Source organism: Fukomys damarensis, unplaced genomic scaffold, assembly GCF_012274545.1.
Source record: "Fukomys damarensis isolate Sample0158 unplaced genomic scaffold, DMR_v1.0_HiC HiC_scaffold_1, whole genome shotgun sequence".
NCBI classification, from domain to species: Eukaryota; Metazoa; Chordata; class Mammalia; order Rodentia; family Bathyergidae; genus Fukomys; species Fukomys damarensis.
In genome coordinates, this window is record NW_022900913.1 from 49392392 (window position 1) to 49413960 (window position 21569).

Genomic DNA, 21569 nt, shown 5'->3' on the forward strand with positions numbered 1-21569 from the left:
AAATCACTTTATTATAGAATGCCATCTTGAGATTCCTATGTTGAAATAAATTTTTGAAACATTAATCCCAGCAAACTATTCTAAATTTTTGGATTGTTAAATAATTTTATTAGTTTCACTTTGAAGCTAAAATTTGTCTTACTTATTTTTTGTAGTGAAAATGGTGATGCAACAGGAGATGTAGATGATGTGAGTATTGATTTCAGTATATATATAGCTTGAACAATTTATAGAAAGTTCAAATTTTTTAAAAAACAAATTGTTTTTTCTTTAAAAAGTAGGGCTGGGGATGTAGTTCAGTGGTAGAGCACTTGCAGAGCATGTGTGAGGCCCTGGGTTAGATTCCCAGCACTATAAATAATAATGATAATAATATAACTTATATTACCTTATAATTGGACATGTAAAACTGAAAAATAAAAATCTTTTCTTTTGATATTAGAATATTTCCTTCCAAGTATGTGTGTATTTCCCTACAAAATTGGGATCTTATATATGAAATTTTAGCCTGCTCTTTCTGTCTCAATAACATTAAATATTCTCCTTCAAGACTATTATGATCTTTACTAATGGTGCTGACTTAACAAAACTCATAAGTAGATGAAAGATTTTCTTTTAATATGTAAGAGAAAATTTTTCTTTTTTTTTTCCTTTTTTATTGAGTTTATTGGTACGATCTAGGTGTATAATACAGTTACTTTCATTACTGGGATCCTGTACCTTCACATGACAGGTCTTGGTTCTCATTTTTTCCCCTTGTCCCTGCCCTCCCTTCACCCCCTCCTCCCCTCCCTATTAACAAACTCTTTATTTCCATTTTTTCATTTTCTCATATTTTTTCTTTTCCCTTATTTCCTTGCCCTGAGAAAAATTTTCAAATTATCCATATGCCACTTTTTGTAAAAATCCATTGGTCTGTATATTGTATAATTCAGTAGGAAGCATATAACTTTCCATGTGAACACAAATTTATCTCTTAACACAGTCAAAAGAAAGGGTTCTTAGATGATCTGTATTAGAAAGATAACATTCATTATCTTGACTTCGGTCAAGAAAACCTTCATGTCTTATAGGAGAATTAAAAGTTAAGTGGGTCACAAAGCAAATGGTGATGGATGGGGTCCCTCTATCTCAGAGAACTGAATATGGAAAATAAAGATGAGCTAAATGAAAGAAAATATAAAACAGGGAGATATGTAAGTTTTTGTTTGGTTGGTTTTTTTGGGGGGTTTGCATATGGGAAGGGAATTGAGATGAAGGGAGGAAAGGGAAAAGAACATGAAAAGAATTAAGATGTATTATGTACATGTGCCATTTTTCCATTGTGAATGTAATCATTACACAATGTAATCAAACCCATACTAAAAAAAAAAGATTAGACCTTACATAAGAAATACAGGTTGAAGCCGGAGATTTAACTCAGTGGTTTCACCACCTGCCTCGCAAGCACAAGGACCTGAAGAAAAAAAGAAATACAGGTTGAGATTTAAAGTTTGAAGGGGGCTGCTGAAAAGTGGGGTGGGTTGGAGGCAAATAAAATTTCATGCACTGAAGTCTCTGAAAGCAGGCTAGTGTGACCAGAGTATAGTGAAGGAGGGAGAGTGAGATGAGCTAGGAGAGGTTAGGGTACAGACAGATATCATAGAGTTTTATAGGCCATGGTGTGGAATTTGAATTTCATACTAAAAGTGGGGAGGAACAGTTGAAGGATATTTGTTAAAAAGAAGGGTGCTCCGGTCAACCTAGTAATTTATGAAGATCATCATTGGGAATATTACCAAGAACAAATTAGAAGAAACAGACTGGAGTTGAGGGGACTTATTGGGAAGCTTTTTCAGGTAAGCTTGATGTAAGACCAAAGCTGTGAAATGTGAAAGAGATCTAGGAGTGACCTCCTCCATAGTGTGAGATGATGGACAAGGTTTCTGAGTTGGGGGATTTGTTGGAAGGTACAAAAGAAAGTAGGTTTGAGGTGGGGAAGACAATAAAAAAATAACAGGGTTACATTTTGTATATTTTGAGATCAAGATAAATTGGAGAAATCTATGTAACAGCATTATGGGTATAGAAGATGAGATCAAGGTGTAGGATAAATGTAAAAGATTTTCTCTTAAGGTCTTGGATACAATGAGATCATCTAATGTAGTGTCTAATCTCACCTTTGTTTTATATTCCAAATGCTGGGCGAGAACCCACAGTGTTATTTCATGGGTTTTGGGTTCTTACCAAGGAATACGTACTACATCCACAAACAAAATTGTATGACTTAGGTTGGGGGGTGTAGCTCAGTAGTAGAGTGCTTGCCTAGCATGTGAGAGGCCCTGGATTCAGTCTCCAGCAACAGCCCCCTCCCAAATATATAATTACACGATTTTTCAGAGGATTTGTTTCAGATCTCCTGAGGCCCAAGCATGGCAGGCCTGTGTCAGTGGTTATCAGCTTTCAGGGCTTCTGATTCATCTTGTTGAAAACATTCATGATTTCTTTTCTTTTGGTACTGGGGATTGAATGCAGGACCTTGCACTTGTAAGTCAGGCGTGGTGCCACTGAGCTAAATCCCCAGCCCAACATTCATGATTTCTATCCCAAGACATCGTGGTTCAGTAAGTCTGCAATGAAGGCTGAGATTTTTAACAAATAATTATGTGAGTAGTCTGAGAATTAGACTTTGAAGGCACTGTTCTAGGGGCTCATAAACTTAAAGTTAAGAATCTTGCTTTACCATAACTAATCAGACAAAAATATTACAAGAGAACAGTGATCCCCTTAGTATCATTTCTTTCTTCCCTCTCCGTCACCTTTACTCCTCTGTCTGTAATGCTGGCAGCTACTTTAAAAGTAGAAAATACAAAATAAGTAAAACATGCCAGAATTTTAGCCTTCGTAGAGTATTTTCCTTAACTGCATAGGAAAAGTGAACGTATAAATAATAAGTGCTTTGGAAAATAAGTCAAGAAAGGGGAATAGAAAATACTGGAGGTAGAAGGGTGGTTCTATCATTGTAATAGGGTGATCAAGAAAAGCATCATGGAGAGGGTAGCATTTGAGCAAAAAGCTGAAGAAGGAGAAAGAATATGCAATGTACATATTTAGGATAAGAGTGTTTCAGATTAGAACATCCCCCAAGTTGATCAGTGTTGCTGGATCGAGTTATAGGAGTTTGTTTCAGGGAAAGAGTAGAGGACCTCAAATGAGCTGGGATCCTTTGCAGGGTTTTCAGAAGAAGAATGATTGCTGTGACTTTTAGGAACAAATTGCAACTTTTGCATACTTCTTCTACTGGAATTAACCTCTCATTGAGGTTGCTGTGCTGGCCAATTGCCTCTGTAACCACTTTTCCCACTGGGATAAGAATAGGAGTGTAACTAAACACTATCCTGGGTGATACAGAGGGAATAGTCTGTGCTGCAGAAGAGCTGTGCATGAACTGAGCAGACAGCTCTTCCTGGGGTATCTCATACTTGTGCAGTTGGTCTAGAGCAGACCCCAGAGGTATTCCCACCTGGAGCAGATTCTTTAAGCCTTTGCTAGTCTGAAACAAAACAAAAACCAAACCTGGCATAGAAAGCAATGAGGAAAGTCTGAGATGGTTCTCTGGAAGTGAATGGTAAAATTAAATACCTGGCAGATACCGAGTTTTTGATTTCTACAGGATGCAGAAGATGAAAATACAGAGCCTGATGAATATATTGATGGTGATGAACAGAACCCAGTGAGAGAAAGAATTGCAAAAAAATTAAAAAAAGACACAGGGGCAAATGTGAACTCAGCTCGAGAGGGAGACGCAGAGAAGAAATCAGTCAGCCGCAGGTGAGTCAGTGCTTGCACTTTTGGGTATCAGAGTTTTTATCTTTTTAAATGTCAGCTAAGATTGATTCCTCTGTTCAATTAATTTTTAAAAATAACCATTTTCATAATGTTTGGTAGATATAAGACTTGTAATCTAGCCTGTTTGGGAGCCTAAAGGAAATTGGCCAGGTTTAAAGTATGTACCACCATGGTCCTAGGGGCCAACTCCTCTTCAGGTCTCTCTGGTCTCTTTTTAGAAAGGCTCTCTGTATTTTTATATCTAGAGTAAGAATTATTTTAGCTATATATGGAAGATTGTGTTTGTTTAGTATCAATGACAACAGTAGAGTGAGTCCACAAAAAGAAGAGACACCCTTGAATAATTTAGGTGAGTGAAATTTGTCAAAACGAGTAAAGAAAGTGTAGACCCAAAACATTTTTTAGATGTCTTTTCATGTCTGATTTACCATATGTATACTCTTCTTAATCTCAGTGGTAAGGTAAAATAAATTTCAGTAAATGATACAGAGTTCACAATCTGTTGGTAAAAGTTAGTTGGCTTTTTTTTTGTCTCTTCTTGTTCCAAATGAATTTTTGGATTGTTTTCTCTAGTTCTTTGAAATATACTGTCGAAGTTTCAATTGGGATTGCATTGAATCTGCATAGCAGTTTTGGAAGTATGGCCATTTCACTATGTTGATTCTTCCTACCCAGAAGCAGGGGATAGCTTTCCATTTTCATCTTCTTTGATCTATCTTTTCAGAGTGCTGTAGTTTTCATTGTAGAGGTCTTTTGCTTCCCTTCATTAGATTGATTCCTAGATATTTCGTATTTTTGGATGCTATTGTGAAAGAAATGTTTTCCATAATTTCTCTCTCAATGAGTCTGTTATTTGTGTAAAAGAAGGCTATTGATTTTTGAGTGTTGACCTTGTAACCAGCTACTCTACTGAATCTGCCAATTGAGTCTAGAAGTCTTTTGGCAGAGTTTTTTAGGTCTTCTGTGTAGCGTATCATGACCACATATTTTTTAGTTTGGAAAATTTCAAAATCATTAGTGCTTTGTATTAATTGTACAGCTTCAATATAGTTTAAGTCTCTGGAGTTAATTATATGGTTAAATGCGTATATACACAAACACACACAAAATAAAAACTTCCCCCCAAATAAGAGATTTCTAATAGTTTTTAAAAATTATAATGTGGTAAAGAGTATAATTCTATTTAAAGGTAGTTCACTGTTTAGTTTAAGTTGAAGTATAATGGGGATAGTCAGAATGTCATTGTGAAATCATTATTTAAAAACTAATGCTCTTGTTTTATACAAACTTTTCCTCTGGATATATTTCTAGTACTTGCTCTATTATCCATTGTTCATTTTCTAATTCAAGCAGTAGGATCAGAGACTAGACTAACCTACTAGTCCTTTAGGTATGGAGCCCTTCAAAGTATAATTTTACTGAAAATTTATAATATTGCTTCTATTGGTAAGGAAACATTTGGAATCGGTTAAAGCTGTTTATAGTTTTGAATGCTAAACTACCAATAGGCTTATTGATTACTTAGCATTTAATCTGGGGAATGATTTTTAACAATATAATTTTCCACAAATGTGCATATGTGAGAATCTTTCCCTAGTAACATTTTCAACAGTGTTTCAAGTTGTGCCTGTACCTTTGAACTGTACTTAGAGGATCAGGGGCAAAAAATCTAAACCTCTTTCTACTTTCTGTTAATACAGAATAGATACCCTTGACCTATTCTTATTTCTCCAAGATTTCTAATCCCTTGTCCCTGTCTCCTTTATTTTATTTTAATCTTAAATTTTTGTTAGTGCATATTTGAAGTACATGATTATATTCTTTGCAGGAAGTTGGTACAGGTACATAACACCCTTTTAATTTTTTTTCATCCCTTTTCCTCCTCTTTCTCCCTTCCCTCCATCTTTTGATCCCCTTCCCATTTGAGATAGATCTATCTCCCTATTTAATTATATTATCAGTCTTTTATTTTGTTCTTTGTTCATATGTTGAGTTGCTCATATAAGAAAAATCACATGATATTTAAGCTTGTGTGTCTGATTTATTTCACTTAACATTCTGGTCTAAAGGTGCATGAATTTTCCTGAAAACACCAGTTCTACTCTTTCATATCCAGCATACTTTTCTGTGCCTGTATCTTGACTACTGGATCACACAGCCAAGTCCAAGTTGGTATTATTATGAATTTCTGGTTTCCAACCTCAGTTGTGCCTCCAATACGTCTGTATTATGCCCTACAAGGTTTACTTCAAACTTCCAGCTCTCAGCACATTACCTAGCCTCCTGTTTTATGAAATAAGAGGAAGTTTCTTCAACTTGTATTCCTCTTTTCCTCTTATCCTGTTAGGCCAACTCATACATTCTTTACTTCTGTTTAAAGAGACAGGAATTGCCCCACCAATTCAAAAACACTGTATTCTCTCTTTCCTTTGTCTTCAGTTTTCTCTCTTCACTGAATCTTTCCCTCAGTTTGTGAATATGCTTAAATTTCTCCCAGCAATCAAGAATAAATGAAAAGAAAGCTACTCCCTTTTATTTCTTGTCACCAGCTCCTTTCTAACTATTCATCATCATTTTACTCCATCTCTCCACTAAAACTATCCTCACTAAGGCCATCTAATTGATAAACCTAATGGTTACTTTCCAGTTTTTGTTTTTCTTGGTCTCTCTGCAGTGGAAGTTTTATCTTTCCCATTTTGAAACTCATCTCCCTCAAGAACTTTGTCATTTAAGTTATGCTCCATTGTCCAGGAGCATTAGCATTACATGGGAACTTATAAATGCTGAGTGACAGCCCCCCACTTTTTGAATCAGATTCTACATTTTAACAATGATTTTCTAGGTGATTCGAATTTATAATACATTAATAATTGAGAAGCAGTATCCTAGAATATTTATTTCTATCCCCACTGCAACTGGACTAGGTCAATTTTTTATTATCTTGCTCCCAAGTTAGAAATTTGGTACTCTGTTCTCTAATTTCTTAGGGCATACTGATTATACCTTTATCACACTGCTGTTATAGTGAGTATGACAGTCAGTTTTACTTTTTTTCTTTTGCATGCACCGTATTACTTCCTTGAAAGTAGTAATTGTGTCCATTTATCCTTGTATCTTCATGGTCAAACATCATAGGTTCCTAAATATTTGTACAAAGCGACAATCAAAAACAGGATAATCCTTTTTTGACAAATTACTTTCTCTTCTGGATCCTATAAGGAACTTGCTTATATTTTCACATGGAATGTACTGATTTGCCCATCATTGCTTACAGTAAGGTCCTGTAGAAATGGTATCTTATTAACTTTACATCCTCAACATTGTAGTATAGTGAGCCTATAGTGAGTGATCAGTAGAGTTTGTCCAATGAGTGGATGAATAAAATGAATGATCAAATTGTGTTTTATTAGAGGAGTGGTTTTTACTCCTATAGCACTGATTCCAAGGCTCTGCACTCAGATTCTGAATCTTTTTTTAGCATTCTTACTTTTAAACTTTTAATTTAAGTGTAATATACATATGGAATGTATCTGTATAAACTGTATTTCATAGTACACATATCGTAATTAAATGGCTTGTTGAAATTTTACAGAGTAGATCCTCCTATACACCATCACCCAGATCAAGAACCAGAAAACTGTTTCATGGAAATTTTCTTCTTTCCTCATTCTGGTCAGTTTCCTTTTTATCCCTTAATGGCACCACTTTTCTAACTTGTAAGAGCATCCATTAATTTAGGACAATATTTTATAAGGGCTCTCCAAATACTCTAAATGTGCATCCAGGAATAATCCTACTTCAATACAAATGCAGACTTCCTTGATTACTTCTGAAGTACTGAATAATGAAGAAGTGGATAACATTTCATAGGGTCACCTTACATCCTTTTGCAGCATAACAGCTATGAGACATTCATACCAACTAAACATGGTTTCGGCTGGGGATTTAGCTCAGTGGTTTCACCGCCTGCCTTGTAAGGACAAGGGTCGGAGTTCGATCCTCAGTACCAAAAACAAAACAAAACAAAACAAAACTAAACTAAACATGGTTTCATTCTTGAAAAATACAAAGAGGTCAGTTTAGTGAAAATCAAGTAATTTTTGAAGAAAGAAAATATATTTGAGTACACCTAAAAGATGTGTTGGTAAAGAATTAAATTAAGCTGGGCGTGGTGACACATGCCTATAATTCCAGCTCTTGGGAGGCTGAAGTAGGAAGATCACCACGAATTGGAAGTCAGCCTGGGATACATTATGAATTCAAGGCCAGCCTGAACTACATAGCAAGACCCTGTCTCAAAGAAACAAAACAAAACAAAATCAGTGACTTAACCTTGTCTGTGCATTTGAATCATGTGAGAACAGGCCCCATCCCTGATCAGTTTAATCAGAATGTTTTATATAAGGCTAGTTTATTCTAAACTGCACCCCAAATCAGTTCACATTTGGGGGTAGTTGCAGCTTGTCTTTTGCAAAATCCTATTTTAAAGTTTATTAGGAAGAATCTTTTTTTGCCTGTAGGTGGAGCTCTGCAGCTGCAAGTTAATCATGTAAACCAAACTGAGTTTTCTGCCCAGCTTGTTTCTAGTGTCTGTGTATTGATTCATAATAAATGATTAAATGATAAAATCTCATGTAGAAAACAATCAGTGTTGTAATGATTACAGTCATTATGAAAGTGCTATTTTATTATATAATTCTATAATCTATAATTTTATCATGATTGTCATATTTTCATCAAATTTAAATACATATCAAAGAAATCTTGAGAGATTCCCTCAAATCACAGTCATTAAAGGTTTGGTAGTAATCCTTCAAGATTAGCCAGAATGGTATCAATCTTGATGCTGAACAGATTTTTAGTCTTATCAGCCATGTTCTGTTTACCTAGCATATATAGTTGATTGTAACCCTATTCCTTTTCCATGAAATGACTTTGATACTCGATAAAGTTAGGTAGGATTTGTGTTTTCTTCACAAGCGATCCATCATGGGATGATGCAGCAAATAGCTCTCACTAATTGCTGGCTTCTCGACCTTGGTCTTCCCAGTCTCCAGAACTGTAAGAAATAAATCTGTATTTTTTTTATGTTACCCAGTCTCAGATGTTCTGTTATACTGCACAAAACATACCAGTAGTGTTGTAGGAGTAAGATTACTAAACAGATAATTACAGTTTAATAGAACAAATGTTACTAGACTTGCATGCAGAAGTATTATGGATATTAAGTAAGCAATATTCAGAAAAAGATAAAAATACCAGGATAAAGATTTAAAGATAAAATTACCTTTGTTGCAAGTCAAGAACAGTCCAATATTAGGAGGGTTATATGTATCACCCTGATACTATGATGCTGGTATGATAAGTCATTTTTTTCAAGCCATTCTTTAAAAGGAATAACATTTTAACATTTAATTTTTAAGTTATATAATCTCCCAATGTAAACTAGATGATTTGCTTTTTATTTTTACTTATGGTTAAAATTTTAGAAGAGTATTAGTTATAAACCATAGCAAAGTTTGGTATTGCTGGCATGCTTTTTTATTTGTTCTGCTTAGATATACATATAGTGAAAATTTTTTGATATTTTCAAAAATCCTAGCTTTTGGGCTATTTGAAATAAAAATACATTTTAAAAATGACAAGTTAAGTCATTGAGAACAAGTTAATTCATATTCAAAGAATCACTTTCAAAATAAAACCAAAAAATCCTTGCATTTCAGTTATATACTTCAGAAATATGATAACTCTACTGTTTTTACAATTAGATTTTATATGGCAGACAGGAAGCAGTAAAATACATCTGTCGGGGAAGATTCTCCTGTCAAAATGAACATGAGATATTGACATCTGTTTGGGATGTGTTCTCTTTGTTACCTTTGAGTGGTACAAACTATTGATCTTATAACATCAGTTGATTATAGGGACTATAATTGTGCATTTGAAACATTATTGAGATTGTGTGCAGAAAAAGCTCTATAAGTTAATCAGTAGTGAAGAAGTGTTCCCTACACTGGAACAAATATAGTCATATTGAGGAATTCTGAAATATTCTTTGTTTTCTCGCCTCCTTGAATTTACCTGTAAATTAAACAGGCAAGTATAGGTTGGTTAAGACAAGAAAGAGAAGGGCCACTCAAGATGCAAAGTTGTTTCGCACAAAGTTAAAAGCACATGAACAACAAAAAATAAGTTAAAAGCACAACAGTCTGTGGGAAAATTAAGGTTAGTGATTTTATTTTTGCTTTCTCTGGCTCTTTGTCCCTTTTGCCTCTAACTGTTCAGAGATTTTGCTACCCTTCAGATACCACTTGGAAATTTGCACATTTGTTAACATCTTCCTCTGTCCTATGCATTGTACTATATCCCAAGATACACTGATTAGTGTCAGTCTCTTTTCAGATTGCTTAGTGTCTAGGAAAGGGAGACGGTTGTATAAATAAATAAAGGCTGTGAAGTGTTTATAGGTTTTAGCCAGTGAGTTTGTTCTGCTATTCCACAAATATGTATTGCTCTTCTGCAGTGGAGCCAGGCACTTTGCCAGGTCACCTTTTTTCCTCTAATTTAGCCCCCACAGCAAAATCTCAAGGCATAGCTTGCATTATGATCTGTGCATTATGACTTATAAATGAAAAATAAAATAACAAAAAACTGGTCTTTTAGAGATGGAGTGACTTGTATTAAGTTCCATGACTAGAAAGTAGTAAAGGTAGTACTTGAGCCTGTAAAGGTCTGACACCTCTCCTGAACCTGAAGAGTGATTGTGCAAGACTGAGTCATGTGTGTACAGCTGAAGAGAAATAGACATGGAACTTTCTAGCTTAGCTGTGATATTGTGTCCAGATATATTACTCTGTATGAAAATACTGTGTAGTGGGAGGGCAAAGATTAGAGGAAGGACTAATTGAATCAGAATGACAGATAAGTGGATTATTGCTTTAGTCCAAGGGAGAGGTAATAAAGATCTATTTTAAGGCAGTATCCCTGGGGATAGATTTGACTCAGTAACAGATTGGATATAAGAGGTCCTGAAAAAAAGGATATATTCCGAGTAAATCCTAGGTCAGTGGTGGCAAACCTGTGGCACATTTCCACAGTGGGCACAGTGGGCTGTTTGTATCATTGAAAGCTCTAAAAGGTTCTCCTATCCCTGTCCTACATTTATGACCTGAATGAATAGGTAGTGGGAATAACACTGAGATAGGAACCCTGAATGTTCCTAGTGCTTTCCTTAGATATTGTTATTCTACTACTCTTTCCTGGTAGTCTTCGATATTCTTACAGGTAAATATATATCCTGAATCTTTTTTAGTCAATTGCTTTCTTTGTTAGTCAGCTTAGGTTATTATGACATGGCAACAAAGTAAAAACAAAAATATCCAAATTTCAGTTTTGTTGCTCTGGATATATCCTGGTGAACAGCGATGGATCTAATACACGTTGTTTTCATTTTAAGGCCAAGAAATGTGCTATTTGTGGCAAAAAAGGAAAGAGTAATGATAGAATCATATGCTAAATCTGAAAAGTTTCTATTTAGAAGTGGTGTACATCACTTCTCATATGCGAGAGCAAGTGATATGGCTAAGCCTGTTATCAACAGAGTGAAGTTTAAACCTTTCACAGGGAACAACAGTGAATGGCTGGAAATAATGCAATCCTCTACAGTCCCTGAGACTTAACCAGAAATAAAATTATAAAATTATAAAATTAGTTTGATTATCATCTTCTTTGCATCTTCTTTATTTTCTTCTAGAATTTTAAAAAGAAGGATATCAACTCCTAGTCATTTCAGACTTATTAAAAGTAAAAAAATTCTAAAAGAAATGCCATCTTGTTAATCTTTATATCAGGAATAGAGAAGTAGTCAATGTGTGTCTTCCACAAGTTTCTCAGATGCTGGAGAAATACTATATATGCACATAAAATTAAATTATAGGTTACTAAGTATCTTAAAGATGCTTTCATTATGGGGAATAGAAACACATTCAAATTAGCTTAAGTAAAGGAATTTCTATCTAAAGAATCCAGATAAAATAATTGCATACATTATCACAAGAAGACATATTCTCAGGAAGTTTTCTCTTCTCCCACAGGCTCAGGTTTTCTCTGTTTTTTTCTTCCAACATTTTCTACAAACCTTTGTTATCTATTTAAGGGTATAATCTGCTCCTTTCAGTCTAGCACCTCAGAAGAAAAATTGGCTCAATTTCTGTGTTCCAAATATGAATGCAAAGGAAATGAAATGAATAGATACTTCACAGAATACAAATGGCAAATAAATACATAAAGAAATGTTCAACACTGTTGAGCATTAGAGAAATGCAAATTAAACAACACTGAGATTCCATCTTACCCTCAGAAAGAATGACTATTAATTATCAAAAAATTAAATAATAGTAAATGCTGGAGAGGCTTTGGTGCAAAGGAACCCTTCTACATTATTGGTAGGAATGGAAATCAGTATAGAGAGTACTCGAAAAACTGAAATTCTATTTGATCCAGCTATTCCTCTTCTAGGTAGGTATCTTCTCAAAAGAGCTAAGGACATCACATTACAGTGCTATATGCATAGCCATGTTTATAACAGCATAATTTATAGTAACGAAATCTTAGAAGAAGTCTATTTGTCATCGATGACTGGATAGAGAAAATATAGTATTCATACACAGTAGAGTACTACTCTGCCATAAAAGAGGATACACTTGAGTCACTTGTAAGAAAGCAAATGCACCATTAGACCATAATGTTAAGTGAAAAGACACACAAGCTTAAATATCACATGATTTTTCTTATATGAAAAACCCAAAATATAAGTAAAGAGCAAAATAAAAGATAGATAATAGGAAGTAGGGAGATAGATCTTTCTCATATACGAAAAGGATTGAGAAGAGAAGAGGTAAGGGGATGAAAGGAGTGAAAGGGGAAGAAAAAAAGGAATTAAGGTACATTATGTACATGTACCAACTGCACACAAGCAATGTAAACATTGTGTACTACAAACATGTACTAATAAAAAAAGGAAAAAAGAATATGAACACCTGGGAGAGAAAATTCTACTGGCTTGGATAAATCTTGTGTTCACTCAGTTATGGATAATGAAGAGGCAATTAGGAAACTATAAGATGTAGAGGTAGCTGGGACAGCCAGTCCTTCCGTCATATGTCTTTTTCTTTCTTGTCATTGGAATTCCACTGTATGGCTGGACTCATGGCTACCTAGCTCAAAGACATTGACTTTATAGCTTAGTATGGCCATATGGCCAAATTTTGTCTTATGAAATGAAAGAGAATACTTCCTCTTCTGTTGACAGTGTATCAAACAGTTGCACAGTTTTTTTTTAAAGGAAGGAAGGAAGAGGCTAGCACTTCTTCGTCCCTTCTTCCCGTTACCCTAGCCCACAGATGTGTTGGCTGGGGCTGGGGCTGGGGACAGGGATGGCAGCATGCAGTAGGAGGCAGAGCATGGGTCTTTGAAGACTGTGGAACCACTATTCCAGCTTGAACTGCCTACATCTGTACTTTTTCTACATGATATAAAATAAGCTTCAAGTTGTTCCAATCAGATTTTTTGGCATTTCTGTTTCCTGCAGCATAATCTAACCCTAAATGACATAGTAAGACTGCTTCTTTCAGATATGTGAGTAGGGCAGGTCCTATTAGGAAGGAATATGGGCAGGGAGGAAATGAATATGTGCTTCATTATTTGTTTTCTTGTCTGCAACACTCAACATTTCTACTTCTCTCACATTTTTGACTGATCACCTTATTATTTCATGAAGAAAATAGAATCCTTAAGAGAATTTGTTCATTTCCCACTGTAGAATCTACCAGTCTGTGTCTGAATCCATGTTCTACTGGTAAAAGCAATCATTTCACTATATGCCCCATCATTTCACTTCCTTACATATTTGGCAAGTTGCTATCCATTTTACTCTGTTTGCTTACCTTGCACCAAGTATACCATCCTTCTTACATCTCCACAGACAGACCTAGCTCATTTTTCATCCTTGTACTTTTGTTACCTCAGCGTGAAACTGTTGTCTGAAATAGTCTTAATAACCATTCATGTTTTGCATTTTAGGCCTTTGTTGGAATACCTTAAAAAAAAAGGGCCTTTTCATGCTGTACTTTAAAATAACTACCTCCATCCATACCAGACAGAGGTTTGTATCCAAGTAACCTGGAAAAATTTATAAAATTTATTTGACTTATAAAATGCATATGATAGAACCTACTCCCGAAAGAAAAAGAAAGAAAGAAAAAAGGAAGGAAGAGAGAAAGAAAGAAAGAAAGGCAGACCTATTCAGTGGGTTTAGCATGTGATTAGAAGTCAGTTTTTCTATGTGGTTTTACAACATAAGAACTACTATAGTTTTTCATCAACATTAATCTCCTAAATAAGGAAATTTTGTTTTGTTAGTTTTGTTGAATCTATGTCTTTACATAAGATTTTCTTTTGAAAAGTAGGCACAGTGCAAACTATTTAGCATGACCCACTTTGAAGAAGAACCCCACAAAATTCTTATAGTAATTGTCTACCTTTCTAGCAATTTTGATATATTAGTAGTATTTGAGATCTCTACTCCTTAGTCTTTATTATTTCTATATAGCAATACCATGTGTGTCAGTTCATTCAATATAGGTGTGCATATATACTGCTTTAAATGTATTTACCATTTAAATGTACCTATGTGAGTCTTAAACCTTCAATAAGATTTCCATTTTTACTTGAAACATATCAGTAGCCTGCTAAATTTTTATATGTGGTGTTACATACGATTTTACTTTTCTTCTACCCATTTAAAAATATGAAAAGCCCTTAATATATTTTTTGCTAGTTTCTAATTTTGTTTTGTTAACTTAGTGTGCTTTCCATTTTAAAATTTATAGTATTTATTTAGCTGCTTTAAAAAAGTTATCTTGTTTAAACAGTCTCAAAATTATTGTACAATGGCAGGTTTCTGTACCTACTGAAAAGGACTTTTCTTCTGGTAAAGGCAAGTAATAATTGGCATATGATCTTAAGTTGATGAATTATTTCTTTTTAAGTTGTATTTCAATTTGTTCTAAAAATTCATTAGATGAAAGGTATGTACTCAACAGATAGGAAGTTAGATTTATTCTTTGCTGTATATTTGAATTTCTTAATTCTATGTAAGAGTGTTTTCTTAACTTAGTTATATAATGAGTATGTGCCAATTTCTTCTTCCTTTAGATAAGTATTTAGTTATTTTAGTTTCATTAATCATTACAAATTAATAGAGAATTTCTGTATATGCTTATTTGTTCACAGTATTGACAGTAACTTGAAATATCTTAAAGACCAGCTTTGTTTAAGGGAGTTAAAGAGAAAAACCTTTGCCTTGACTTCAAAGTATTCATAGATATCATACAAGCTTAGGACAAAGACTAAAGTGTTATAGGTCCTTGTTTTTTATATCCTGCTACAATTTGGCACGACTTTATTTTAGGTGAAGTTCGTATGTACTTACCCAACCACCAAAAAAAAAGCTATATTATTGGCCTGTGAAAATACATTTAGTGTGAAGATGTCTAATCTTTATGATCCTGGAGAATGGCCCAGAAGTGAAAGTCCAGGATACCATTGCAGAGTTATTCAGCAGCCTTAATTTTTGATTATATGCTCATTTTTATATCCTGAAGTAGGATTTGTCATTATTCCACTGAGATTTTTTTAAATTATGTTCTGCTTCTCACATTGTTTTAACCTTTTCTGTGTATGGTGGAAAGAATTTTGGAGCTGTAGATATTTCAGTAGAGCATTTCAGTAGGTATTTAAAGGTCTTTCTTCATAGTTTTTGTAGCTTGTTAATTAGTACTGATAATACACATGCTCCTTAACCCTTTCCTATAGGCTGGGGGCATAGATGAATAAAATAAATAAGGTTAAAAGGCAAGTTGGGTTATATAGTTTTTTCATTTGTTTTTGTTCTTCTTTGTTTTGAGAAAAGGTCTTGCTGTGTATTCCAGGTTGGCTTTGAACTCATAGAAATTCACTGTCCTTACCCTCCAAGTGCTGGGATTATGAACATGTGCCACCACATCTGGCAAGGGGTGTAAATTACTTTGTCACTTTATTTCTAAGCCTGATCAGTGCTATGTAGCAACTATCAGTAGGGAGAATGAAGCAAAATATCTGTTAAAGTACTTACATGTGGCCTGTAACAACAACTGAGCGTATAGAACCACAGCCTCCAGAAGAGGAAGAGAATACACTTCATGAATAGTTGAAACATCAGTACTTTGTATCTTGGTGTTGCAGTCATAATATGGGAAGATATTTGAATTACTTTAATTCATGAAGTTTAAGGTCATTCAGAGCTTCTTGCTATGTATAAAAAAGCCTCCTACTAACTCAAAGTCTTTTTAAAACATAGACAAATACTGTTAATTCCAATAAAAACATAAAAGTGTATTTGCATATGAGAAAAATAATTTCAGCTTTTTTTCAAACTTTTAACGAATATTTTAAGAATGTTTAAAAGTTCATGCTGCATATATCTTTACTATTCTTCTTGAAAACACTGTAATTACTAAAGATTAGTATAGATGAACATCTGGCACCTAAACAGGTTAAAATAAAACGCAAATAAATAAAACCCTTACAAAGCTGTAAATCTGACATGAAAATTGACGATACAAAATGGATTCACCACGTCTAGTCTCTTTAAGGTTGAAAAATTCCCAGATTTCAGGCAGAGTAATTGCCTAGCCTTAGAATGGTATTGCACAGTACAGTAGTCTTATCTGTTTCACATCATGCACATTCCATTTAACGTTTTATTGTTACTTTTATATTTTGCTTGTTAAAATTAAGGGAATTGTTTTTATATAGTATATACTTTGTACTTAAGGAACTATCTAAATATAGTGTATACTATTATCAAAATCTAGAGCATTACATGGCTATTAAATCTTAAGGAAAAGAACAGGATCCCTTAAAAATAGAGGTAAATAGATTAGAATATAGAGCCCAGAAGTAGGCCCACATAAACAAATTCAATGGATTTATTACGAAGATACGAAGACAGTTCCATTAAAAACTGGTAATCCTATCTACAAATGATGCTAGGACAGTTACAGATGTATGTGTAAAAAATGAACTTTGATAGATACTCTATACTTTATAAAAATGATTCAAGATGGATCATAGTCCTAAATATAAAACTAATAAATTTTAAGAAGAAAATAGGGGAAAGAATCCGTATGAACATAGATTTGACAGTGTTTTTAAATATCAAAGCATGAAATTTGGACAAAATTGGTAATTTATACTTCATTGAAATTTAAAATCTTTGGTTCTGCAAAAGATACCCTTAAGGGAATGAAAATAAAAGCCACATATTGGGAAAGCATAAATCATGTATCTAATATATCTGATAAAGACTGGGATCCAGAAAATATAAAGAACTGTAAATACTCAGCAGTAAGGAAAAAAAAACAAATATGTAAAACAGCCAACAGATCTGAATAAATAATTTACCAGAGAAATTATACAATGCAAGTAAACACATGAAAATGTGTGTTTTTTCTAAAGTGGACCATTAGTATAAATAAAAAAGGATTTAAAACTTTCTGTGCCCCCTTACTTCACATTTCAGCACATAGTGAATATTAACCCCAAAAAAAAAAGTTTAAAGTTGTTTTAAAATCTGAAAATTATTTCCATCTGCAAGGATAAGCTTAGATTCTAATGCAGTCTTAGTTTGTTTTGTGCAGAAAATAAAGAAAGTGTTCATCCTAATTGAGGAACAGAGAGGTATTATAAAAAAGGGGGAGAATGGCAGAACTGGAGCATTTTCCAGTCTTTCCTCAATTATATTTTCAAAATTTAACTTAATCAAGATTACAGTTACAGAAATGGACAATCTGGAATTTAAATTCAGACATGTTTAACTTAACTGCCATATTATACTTCCTCTGAGATAAGGTTTACAAAATAAGAGAATAATGCATCAAGGATGCAGATAATAGGTGCAGGGAGATTGTTGAGAGTGTGATATTCTGATAACTGCAAAAACGTGTGTGCATGGATGCATGTCAGCAAGAATTTCCATGGAAAGTGTTAGAGAAATAGAATTGAGGCAGGCCATTATCAGCCTTATTGGTCTATTTGGAAACTTGATTCTCTCCTTAAGATGATAGAGAACAATAAAAAAAAAAAAAACACATGATTAGGCTTTCATTTTAGAGAGATCACCATTACAGTCTTACAGAAACTAACCTAGAGGGAGCCAAGATTAGAAGATAAGGGTACAGATATAATGAACATTTGAACTATGGCAGTATTCTGCTGGCTGAATACTTTGCATTCAGCAGTTTTTCAAGTGTCAACAATGTCCACGTGATAGATATAAAGAAAGATACTATCCTTGCTTACAGAGGTTCCAGTTGAACAAGATAGCCATCTATACACAGTGAATTCTGTATGAAACGAGTTCAGAGAAAGTACAGTAGCTTCATGTAGGAGGGAGAGATTAATTTTGCTCTTATGAATCAGGAAGTCTACATGTATGCAGGTAGAGAGCATTAATACTAGGCCGTGAAAAAGAGAAAGAGTTTAAATAAGAGGAAATGGTGGGGAAGGGAATTTCCAACAGAGGAAACAGAGAAAAGTACAACATATATTTGAGGAACAATCTATTAGAACTAGCAGAGTAGAACTAAAGCAGGGAAGAAGGGCTGGGACCAGATTATGAGGTATTGTCCAGGGAAATAAAGTAAAAAGATAACTTGTTTTGCTTTATTTATGTGCTGATCAAGCGTAAAGATAAATCAACCTTTTTCACCTAGATTAAATCAAGTCGAAAGATTCAAAGTTGGGTAAATATTGAATTTTCAACGTTTTTGGAATAGAGTAATATGAGTGGTAGCTTGGTTAGATTAATAAATTGTGTTATTCTTTTATAATTTGAAAATGAATACCAAATAACTATAGTAAATAGGATAGTGGATTAGGAGAGGAATGAATCTGCATAGTTGGCATAATTAAAAAAAATTTATTTCTAGCATTACCTTATGAACCTGTTTCCTTATCTTTAGATGTGATTCATACCTGACCTTCCTATTGCAGTAAGATTTTGGTAAAGTTAAATGAAATAATGCATGTGAAACTACTTTTAAAACATGATGCCATAGACAGCTTATGATTATAAAATTAAAAGGTCGTTTGATGTCCTGTAGTTGAATTCACTCATTTGACAACCAACCTAGAGAAGTTCACTTTTTGTTACTCTTTCCCAGCCATGATATATTTCAAAGTAAAATGGAAAGTTAATTTGTCAGGTAATTGGTAATAGTTATGAAGCATATAGGGCTTCACATTACTATTTAAGGGGCTGTATGTATTTAAAGGGTGTCATGCTCAGCTCTTAGAGATGATTTACAGAGACAGGTTAAACCTACCTAGAAAATTAGTAGCTGTCATACTTCATAAGCTCTCTGGTTCTCCCATCTTGTATGTCTCTTTCTTGTCCACAGAGACTATAACTCTGCATCAGATGCAATTGTTACTTAAATCATGCTCTGTAAATCATGAGTGCATGAAATCACTTGAGGAATAAGATATTTAAAATATCAAATAATGTAGACAGAGCATTCTAAGTACACAGAAAATCTCAAGTAAAACGTTAGGTCATGTGATATTAAAGAGAACTTTCCTAAAGGTGTGTTTTAAGGCAAGTTTCTGCCAGCAACCAGAAACCAAACAGATAAATAGAATGTCTAGGTAATTTTGCTAGTAAACGGAGTGGTCTCTCCTCAGAAAATGCGTTACCAATTTGTTACATTTTACTTGTCATTAATTACTATTTTTATTTCATTTGTTTCATTTTGAGTGTTTATAAAAATGAAAGAATTATTTTTAAGAACATGCTATTTATAATAAAAATGTTATGACAACTTTATGAAATAATAATAAATTTGATTATGGACACGTTCATTTAAGGAAACAAAGTTAAAAGATAATATTCTAACTTTAGCTAGTATATACAACTTTTATTTTAGAAAGATAAACGTCCCTGCTGAAAATTCTGTATTTGCTGTTAGGAAAACAATATTTTCATTTTTATTTTCTCCAACTATATATTTTTAAAATTTAGTATTTACAGAAACATTTCAAATTTTATTAAAGAAAACTAATATAAAATGTCACTTAAAAAATATATTGCCAATAAAGTTTTCCTATTCTACTGTTACTGTATTTTTGCTTGAATATACATTTTTAGAACTTTGGTTTGCCAATAGTTTTAAGAAAATAGTTTTTAAAGGTTTTTCCTATATGTGGCTTATTTATGAATAGAATATTTTTATGGAATGACATAACATGATATTCTGTATTGACATAGTTAATGATTAGTAATCAGGGCTACTGAAGATGGTTGTACAAATTATGATCTGAAAGTTGAACTTTGCCATAGAATGATGGACTGAAATCAAGCTGAGGGTGCCCTCAGTAACCCTTCTGTACTACTGAGGGAGCCACATTAGCCTCAAAAATGGATGTCTTTTTCTAAGCTTGTAGCCTATATAAGATGTTTGGTTTGTTGTGTTGTCTGTTATTTGTTTGCCTTTATCAGGTCATTGTGGAGGGGGTACCCTTTGCTAATTCACAGAAAGCTGCCTCATGTTCTAGCCTATGGGCAATTTAAAAAGTAAGAGAAAATGGAGCAGATAAGTATGACATATTTGTCAGTGGCTACAGCACAGTGGCAGAGAAGGAGCAGATTTTTTAGCGAGTTTGTTACAACACAAGGATCCCTAGGAAGAAGTTTAAGAACCAAAGTTTTAGATCTCCTACATCTTTTTTCTTCCAGCTATTTGATCCTGAAGATTCTCTTCTCAACAATGAAGTAATTAAACTACTTGTAATGGAATAAATAACTGTCAGCCTCTATAAAAGTCATATCTAGACTATGGTGAGCAGGGAGGGGTTGGTGCTGTAAATTTTCCAAATTGATAAGTTTTATATTTTATTAAAAAGGCTTTGACACATCTATGTGATAGTTAATAGTGTATCTTGAAATCAGGTGGTTCTCCAACTTCCTACTTGTTTACTCCTTCTCTTTCCTTTTTCTTCTTGTCTGTTTTTTATTTCCTAAGGTAGTTGATTCTACACTTTTCCTCTATTCTAATAGAAATAAAAAATGTAAAATTCTTTAAGATTCCCTGTACACATTGTTACGATGGCTGATATTTAATATCAATTAGACCCCAGTTGTTCAAACACTGACCTGTGTGTTTATGTGAAGGTATTTTATAAATGTGATTAAAGTCTGTAAACAGTGACTTCAAGTCAAGCAGATTATACCAGGTAATCTGGAGGCCAGCTTTAATCAGCTGAAGCCTGAAGATCAGAGCCCTACCAGGTCATTGTAATAATTATGTGGGTTGGTAGGCATTCAATAAATAGTACCTATTTAAATTATATTAATTACAATATTTTCTTTTTCAATTTTCAAAATACTATATACCTATTAAGGTATTCTGTAAAAGTCAAGCAGATTATACCAGGTAATCTGGAGGCCAGCTTTAATCAGCTGAAGCCTGAAGATCAGAGCCCTACCAGGTCATTGTAATAATTATGTGGGTTGGTAGGCATTCAATAAATAGTACCTATTTAAATTATATTAATTACAATATTTTCTTTTTCAATTTTCAAAATACTATATACCTATTAAGGTATTCTGTAAAATATATATATATATAGATAGATATAGATAT

General features: G+C 33.7%; 1 protein-coding gene across 1 annotated transcript in view; it reads left to right on the forward strand.

Moving 5' to 3' along the window:
• Positions 1–21569, forward strand: part of Cwc27 (CWC27 spliceosome associated cyclophilin) — a 179321-nt gene that overhangs the window by 30088 nt on the left and 127664 nt on the right. Inside the window, exons 9-10 of the mRNA XM_010637238.3 lie at positions 156–189; positions 3653–3810. Coding sequence (XP_010635540.1) covers positions 156–189; positions 3653–3810 — 192 coding nt within the window. The remainder of the gene's footprint in view (positions 1–155; positions 190–3652; positions 3811–21569) is intronic.